Source organism: Spermophilus citellus, assembly GCF_964194105.1.
Source record: "Spermophilus citellus genome assembly, chromosome: 2".
Lineage (NCBI taxonomy): Eukaryota > Metazoa > Chordata > Mammalia > Rodentia > Sciuridae > Spermophilus > Spermophilus citellus.
Window position 1 is genome coordinate 193,361,825 of NC_138183.1, and position 8,918 is coordinate 193,370,742.

Genomic DNA, 8,918 nt, shown 5'->3' on the forward strand with positions numbered 1-8,918 from the left:
GAAGAAAAAGTTGGCTACCACCTACACACTGTGGGGTCGGGCTCCAAATTCCTCAATAGGACACCCATAGCACAAGAATTAATATCTAGAATCAACAAATGGGACTTGCTCAAACTAAAAAGTTTTTTCTCAGCAAAAGAAACAATAAGAGAGGTAAATAGGGAGCCTACATCATGGGAACAAATCTTTACTCCTCACACTTCAGATAGAGTCCTAATATCCAGAGTATATAAAGAACTCAAAAAATTAGACAATAAGATAACAAATAACCCAATCAACAATGGGCCAAGGACCTAAACAGACACTTCTCAGAGGAGGACATACAATCAATCAACAAGTACATGAAAAAATGCTCACCATCGCTAGCAGTCAGAGAAATGCAAATCAAAACCACCCTAGGATACCATCTCACTCCAGTAATATTGGCAGCCATTATGAAGTCCAACAACAACAAGTGCTGGCGACGATGTGGGGAAAAGGGTACACTTGTACATTGTTGGTGGGACTGCAAATTGGTGCAGCCAATTTGGAAAGCAGTATGGAGATTTCTTGGAAAGCTGGGAATGGAACCACCATTTGACCCAGCTATTCCCCTTCTGGGTCTATTCCCTAAAGACCTAAAAACAGCATGCTACAGGGACACTGCTACATCGATGTTCATAACAGCACAATTCACAATAGCAAGACTGTGGAAGCAACCTAGATGCCCTTCAATAGACGAATGGATAAAAAAAATGTGGCATTTATACACAATGGAGTATTACTCTGCATTAAAAAATGACAAAATCATAGAATTTGGAGGGAAATGGATGGCATTAGAGCAGATTATGCTAAGTGAAGCTAGCCAATCCCTAAAAAACAAATGCCAAATGTCTTCTTTGATATAAGGAGAGTAACTAAGAACAGAGTAGGGAAGAAGAGCATGAGAAGATGACTAACATTAAACAGGGATGAGAGGTAGGAGGGACAGGGAGAGAGAAGGGAAATTGCTTGGAAATGGAAGGAGACCCTTAGGGTTATACAAAATTACATACAAGAGGAAATGAGGGGAAAGGGAAAAATAATACAAGGGGGAGAAATGAATTACAGTAGAGGGGGTAGAGAGAGAAGAGGGGAGTGGAGGGGAGGGGGGATAGTAGAGGATAGGAAAGGCAGCAGAATACAACAGACATGAGTATGTCAATATGTAAATCAATGGAAGTGTAACTGATGTGACTCTGCAATCTGTATACGGGGTAAAAATGGGAGTTCATAACCCACTTGAATCAAACTGTGAAATATGATATATCAAGAACTATGTAATGTTTTGAACAACCAATAAAAAAAATAAAATAAAATAAAAATAAATAAAAAAATAAAACTGGAGAGGAAAGAGGAAAAGAAAGGTTGGGGAAGAGTCATGAAAATCTAAGGGAGACAGGTAGAGTAGAAGAAGAGGATTAGGGAGAAGGAAGAGAGGAGGGGAAAGTAAAATACTTAAGAGGTTTATTTACAAAATTATATTCTTATATTGTGCACATGTATGGATATGTAACAATGAATCCCACTATTATGTATAGTTATAATAAGCCAATAAAAACTGTCGGAAAAGAATACTATCCATATTCCATTTTTTGCAGATTCATACAGTCAACAAATATTGGTTCCTAGTTGTCAATATTCTGAGTATGTGCACAGGCATGTGTGTGTCTTTGTGTGTGTGTGTGTATTTCTCTTTTTTATATATTTTTTATCTGTCAATGGACTTTATTTTATTTATTTATATGCAATGCTGAGAATCAAACCCAGTGACTCACACATGCTTGGCAAGTGCTCTACCACTGAGCCACAACCCCAGCTCATGTGTATTTCTGTCCTTGTAAATTAACTGAATAAAATCTTTGACTTCTTTTTATTTCTCTAATGTTTTCATGCTTAGTCTTTGCTGTGATGGTTTTTTCCTCTTGCCTGTCTTTAAAGTTTAAATTTATTTAAACTATTTAAGGTACTTCATCTCTTCTGCTCTGACGCTCAGAGCTTTGTAGGATAGGTAGCATAGATGTTGTTATCCCCAAGATTCTTGGTAAGTGTCCTGAATTCTCTCTTCACATTTCAAATTGACATTCATCTGTACATTCATTTATCAAAATCATTCTGTGCTGCAGCCAAAGGTACACTAGAGATACAGTGATAGCAAAGGCATGCTTGCACTTAAGAAATGAGTATAGAGGGGCTTTAGCTCAGCGGATGGAAGTTGAGAGCATTCTGTTGGATGGAAGAGCATAGAAAAGATCTCTTACTGAGACTCTACTGAGTTCTCAAGTATAATTAGGTGTTACCCAGATACAGGAGGTGTAGAGCCTGTTTCAAACAAAGGAAGCAGTAAGTGCAAGGTCTGACAGCAAGAAGGCATGTCCTCCAGAAAACCATAAGTAGTTATCTGTAACTGGAGTGTAGGCTGAGAGCAAGAGTGGCCTGGTGAGTGGGTTACCAGGGCAGAATTCCAGGCAGACAGATCAGTTACTAAGCTGTTTCAGCAGTCTAAGTGAGTGATGTTAGTGGCCAGAATTTAATATAGTAACAATGGTAATGGAGAGAATTGAAAAGGTGAATTGAATGAAGGATATTATAAACAGGACTTGAGTGAAAAAGAGGAGCAAAAGATCTGTTTTAAGCATCTGGCATAGCATAATGCATTGATGGAGAGAGGGTTCTTTAGGCCAGGGCCAGCGCTTGGAGCCCTGAGGAGAAGTAGCATTGGCAACCCCTCTGTTGTAGGACAACAGCACAGTCCCCTCGAGATACTTCAACAGGTTAATGTGTGAATGAGAAAGAGTACCAGCATTAATTCATATATTCAATGTCAGTAAAACTTCATTTCTTTTTTAAAAATACAGTTTTTGTCAGCACCTAGTACATTCTTTTGCATATCCTCTAGGATAACGTATATTTATCTTTGGAGGCCATAGATTAACTGTCATCATGCTTTGCAAATGCAGAGGTGCTTTGGAACAGATACAGCTTCCACTTTTTGTTCTACCACTTAGCTAGTTGAGCAGATTGTTTACTCTCATTGAGCCTTGTCCATAAAATGGCAATTATACTGACTTTGCAGGATTATTGTTGAAGCCTGGAGATCATGTATGTAAAGTATATAAACCAATGCCTGGATTATTATAAGGGTTCAGTTAATATGTTTATGAATTATTATGGTAATCTTTTGTATTTTCATTCTTTTAATTTTAAAAGTTTTATAATTGTGGTTAAAAAACATAGAAGATTGGGGCTGGGAATGTAGCTCAGTGGTAGAGCGCTTGCCTAATATGTGAGGCACTGGCTTTGATTCTTAACACTGCATATAAATAAATAAAATAAAGGTCCATTGACAACTAAAAAATATTTAAAAAAAAAACACAAAAGATTTACTGCCTTAACTATAGTTAAGGGTACAGTTAAATTATCTTAAGTATATTCATATTGTTGTGCCACAGATCTCTAGAACCTTTTTACCTTGCTAAACTGAAACCCATTAAACAACTCCCAGTCTTTATTCCCCCAGCCCCTCACAACCAACATTCTACTTTCTTTTTCTATGAATTAGACTAGTTTAGATGCCTCATATAACTGGAATGTATTTTATAATTCTTGAAAAATGAATTAGATACCAGATGTAATTAAGCTGTTGTTACAATCTTGCATAGGTGCTGCCTGTGAGTAAAAACAGTCAAATGATTACTTTTACTTTTCAAAATGGATGTGTTGCTACTCTTCGGACAAGCGGGACAGAACCAAAAATAAAGTATTATGCAGAGATGTGTGCTTCACCTGACCAGAGGTGAGAATTGATTTATCAGATACATATTTAAAAGCTTTTTTGAGATATAATTCACATACCATAAGGTCATCCACTTAAAATGTATGATTCATTGTATTTTAACATATGCAGAGTTTGTGTGGCTATCACTACTATCAATTTTAGAATCACCCCAAAAAGAAGCCCCATATTCAGGAGAAATCAATTCCCATTTCCCTCCCTCACAGCCCTAAGCAGCCACTAGTCTACTGTCTTTCCCAGTAGATCTGTATATTCTAGACATTTCATATGAATGAAATCATACAACATGTGGTCCTTTGTGACTGGCATCTTAGCATGTTTTTCCAGGTTTATCAGTGTTAATAACATGAGTTAGTACTTTATTCACTTTTTAAAAAAATGTATTATTTTCACCCCAAATAATCCATTCTGTGGATATACCACATTTTTTAATCCATTCATCAGTGGATGTTCAAATTATTTACATTTTTGCTTATTATGAATAGTACGGTTATGAACAGTTGTGAACAGCTATTTGTGTGTGGATATATGTTTTCATTTCTGTTGGATATATATGTAGGATTGAAATTGTTGGGTCATATTACTCTATGTTTAACCTTTTGAGGAATTGTTTCCCAAAGAAGCTGTATTTTGCAGAACTGAATTTCAAAGTCATAGTAAATTTCTATTCTTGAGAAGATTTTCTAAGCTTTAATTTTTATATAATGAGCCTAAAGAAATGATCAATAAATAATGTGTTTGTTGCCAAATATTTGTTTTCTGTGTTCAATTTAGTTTGACACAATCTGCCTAGTTTATTTCTTTCTAAGGGTACAAATTATGACTATGTCACATTGTTAACATGTTTAATAAACCAAAGACTATTTAAACTTATTGAAAATAGTATTAACTTTGTTGTTAATGACCAATGTATTTTTTGTAATAGCCTTCAGAACCCAACCAGGGCACATTATTTTGTATTTTCCTACATCTTTGCCTTAAGATTTTATTTCCGTTGGGGGAGGAAAAAAGACCTCCTAAAGTCATTCAGAGAAGTATTTAACGTTAACCAAATCAGGTAATGCTATGTTTGGTTAAAAACAAAGAATGGATATCAAAGTAATAGCTAATTTATTGTATAGCTGATAAGATGACTGTGAAGGCTGTTTAAAAGAGGCTCCTCAGTGACAATTTTGAAGGGCTTACTTGTAAGTTTGTGTATCTGTTTTTTAAAACACCTCATTCTTCTGCTACCAACAACCTGAAGGATAGTCATATTATCCCACAACACCTTAGCTGAGTCTCCTTCAAAGCATTTCAGGAGGCCATGCTATTATAATACTTGTATTGATGTTTAAAGTTGTTAAATTGCCTGACCCAAGAGAATCATTTAGACATACTGTAATTCATTCTTTATCATGTGCCAAGGAATTACTATTAATGAAGTTCAATTTCAGTTTATGATCATGTTGTTTTCTTTGTATGTTATTTTATTTGAGGGGGTAGTTTTAACTGAGCAAATTTCTCTTTTATTTATCAATTATTTAATCATTACATCAGATATATGCCCTCTCCAAAGTAAAAAATAATTAAAACAAACTTTAAATCTATTAAATAGAGAATTTCAAAACTCTTAATCTTTTTTTCTTAGTGATACTGTGTTGCTAGAAGAAGAATTGAAGAAACTCATTGAAGCTCTAATAGAGAATTTTCTTGAGCCTAGTAAGAATGGACTGATCTGGCGTTCTGTGTAGGGCACCTCGGCATGTCATGACTTTGTACTGGCATATGGAACAGACAACCCAAGACTCCATGTGTTGAACCTCGTGTCAGCCTTCTCTTTCTCATCTGGCCAAGTATCTTTTTTCTTTCTTTTTTTTTTTCTTCTTTTCTTTTTCATTTGTTCAGCTGACTAAATGAAAGTATCAATTTGAAAGTAAAATGTCTGGAGGGAAATGAAATTCAAGTTTTTCATAATCTTGAATGAAAATCATAACATTAAAATATTATAGTGATATATCATTACTGTTTAAAACTAATATCGTGCTGACTTTAAAGCAAAACATAACAATATAAAAGTGAGTTTTCTTATTGTAGTGTGATTAAGCTTAGTTCTGTATCTTGTAACTGTGTATAGCATGGTTTAAAAAATGGGGTAAATAGATAAATGTTATGTAATTACACTGGTAGCTAAGGTAATTAATTACTAAAATTGACAAGAAAATAATACTCTTCCTGGAGCATTATGGAAAAGTGTCATTGTTGTATCATGAGTATTAACTTACAAATTACAGTATTTGAAATAGGGTATTTAGTACTTCTAGTTTAGGACAGATATTAAGATATGTGTGTTTGCACCTCTGCTTCAGGTGCCCTTTTGGTGCAGTATAAATTTACTGTATGTATTAAAAACTTTGATGTTTACTAAACATAGAACAATAGTGGCAACACTCCTAGTGGCTTTGTTCTTGTCAAATTTCTCAGTGCCTTCTCAAGAGAATGGTATGAACTCAAACAATGTTCCTGCATTGAATATCATTTTATCAGTCAATTTTCAGATAGTTAAGAAAAAAATCTTCCAAACTTTATGGGTGCTTCCTCTATATCGAATGGGTTTGTTGATTTCAAAAATCCTATGATTGTCAAAGACAGTCTTTTTTTTTTTTTTCGGTGTTGGTGGTTGGGGAGGTGCTGGGGATAGAACACCCAGGGCCTTGTGCATGCAAGGCAAACAATCTGCCAACTTAGCTATACTCCCAGCCCTATCAGAGAAGGTCTTAATAAAAGAAGGCTTAATATAACTATAGTCAAGAGTTTTCAAGTTAGAATTACATAAGTTATCTTAATCTTTAGGTAAAGGAAAAAAAGGGGAACTATAAATGAGCTCTCAGTTTGACAGTCCAACATTTGAATCACCTGTTTGTAAGTAAATTTATTCTTTAGCTGATGAAATAATGTTAATTTTACTAAAAAATAAAGCACCCAGATTTTAAGTATTAATGAAACCCTAAAATTACTGTTTAAAACTAACATCATGCTGACTTCTAGGGAATTTTTGATTACATGAGGAGTATTTATCTTTTTTAATATGGAAAACAGTTGTTTAGGAAAGTCATTTTTGGTTGATTCTACAATCTTCTGAAAAGATTCAGTGCAGAAATAGTTTAATATTCTTAAGATGTATTTTCTCTTGTACAGTTTGCAGAATACAAATGGCATAATTAGGAGGTAAGAATAACAAGGCCTTGGGTGTAATCACCTAAACAGGTTGACTATGGGAGATAGCACTGATATTAGAGAAATTATTTCCTAAACATAATAATGACAAAGATATAAAGTTTGAGCTGATTAGAATGTCATGGTTTGGTTTGTTACAGCTATAAACTAACTTTTGAGCTGATATAATCCAAACATAACTTTTAAATTATTGTATTGCCACTATTGTTAATTTGTTCCTTCCTTGCTTTCTTATAGCTGGATCTTGTATGATTCCAGGTAATAGACAGGTAACTATATGTAGAGCACCATTTTATGAATGAGTTTGTGTAGAATTTTTATTTAAAAATGTTTAAAACATTTTTTGTTTTATTGGCTTTTAGTAATGTAGACTGTAACTTAGGAAATGGCATATATTCTACAAAGTATGAACAATGTTATATATATATATATATATATATATATATATATATATATATATGAAAAACATGTACATTTGGTTTTGGTATCTGTGTTTCAGAGATTGTCATAAAATATTTGAAATGAATTTAAAGTGATACAACAACCCATTCAGAACCACTAAAGCCATGTCATGATTGTCCTTTTATGAAGAAAATAGTTTCATTTTCTTGCTTTAATATGAAGTAACATGTAAGTCATCTTAAGGTGAAAAGTCATTGAAGCTTGGATTCTCATCTCAAAATTCTAAATCTAAAGTTAAAATTAACAAAATTTTATAAAGGTTCCTGAATTATATAGATCTAAGGAACTATCTGATTCTGTCCACACTCTTGAGTCTGTCTGAGCATGATATTAACATGAATGTGACATTGTTCACCTTGCCTAACAGGATATGTTCAGAGACCTCCCAAGAGACAGAAATGCAGGCCTGGGGTCTCAGCCTTGGGCCATTTTTTTTTTAATATCGTGGAAATACGTATATTCTCATTCTGCGCATAAATCAAAACTGGTATTTTCTGAAGCTTTGGGGAAAAGAAAAGAAGTAGGACAAGATCAAAGCATAAATTAGAAATAAAAATTAAACAATATAAAGGGCAATAAGACAGCACATAAAATGCTTCTTATGAAAGACAAACCTAACACCATAAAGGTAGAAAATAAAGTGTGTATAAGGTTGTTTACTTGTGTTTATTTGTTGTTATGATGAGCAGGCAGTGAACCTATTGTTTACTTTTATTATTCAAGTTTTGGGAGCTGAGAAAAAGTAACCCTATTATGGAATCAGTTCCTGCTAGGTATTGTATCAGAATCATGGGAGAACTTGGGAGGAGACAGAGCAAAAATAAAAAAGAATAAACTACAGAAAAAATTCAAATTCTGCCTGGATACATTTAATTTTTATACAAATAAGACTTCCAAGAAAAAGTTCAAGAATTTAGGTTCATTTAACTCTAGAGAAAAGAAAGCCATTGAGATCATTTACACTAAGTTATTAATCATTAATCAATGTTTTTGTTGAAGGACTCAAAATAAGAAGTACTATTGCTATACCATTTTCCTTCTCTAGTGAGGATAGACCAGAGGGAATTTGGGATTAAAAAAAAAATAGGCAGCAGGAAATATTTAAGAACTTTGGCAGAGATTGTCATAAAAATCTATTCTTTTAAGGAAATAGTTTTTAAAAAATATTAAGGGATACTAAATGACTTTTGAAGGTTCCTTCCTTCCAGCACATTTTTTTTCAAATTCAGGTTGGAACAAAAATGATGTTGTAAAGAACACTAACAGTATCATTTGGGTTTCACTCCACATCTAGACAGCTTTAGCTCAAAAGACATTTTTTGTGTGTTTTAAATAGGATATGCGTGAATGCAATGAATAAAGACCTGCTTGGATGTTATTTTTAATTTGACCTCGCAAATCAATTGAGACTTGAACACAAGTGTGT

General features: G+C 33.8%; 1 protein-coding gene across 2 annotated transcripts in view; it reads left to right on the top strand.

Annotated features, from left to right (window-relative positions):
- Positions 1-8,345, top strand: part of PGM2L1 (phosphoglucomutase 2 like 1) — a 77,640-nt gene extending 69,295 nt beyond the window's left edge. For both annotated transcript variants that reach the window (XM_081281633.1, XM_081281634.1), the window contains 2 exons: positions 3,681-3,814; positions 5,445-8,345. In XM_081281633.1, coding sequence (XP_081137759.1) covers positions 3,681-3,814; positions 5,445-5,547 — 237 coding nt within the window. In that variant the 3' untranslated portion in view covers positions 5,548-8,345. The remainder of the gene's footprint in view (positions 1-3,680; positions 3,815-5,444) is intronic.
- The last annotated feature ends 573 nt before the right edge of the window (positions 8,346-8,918 follow it).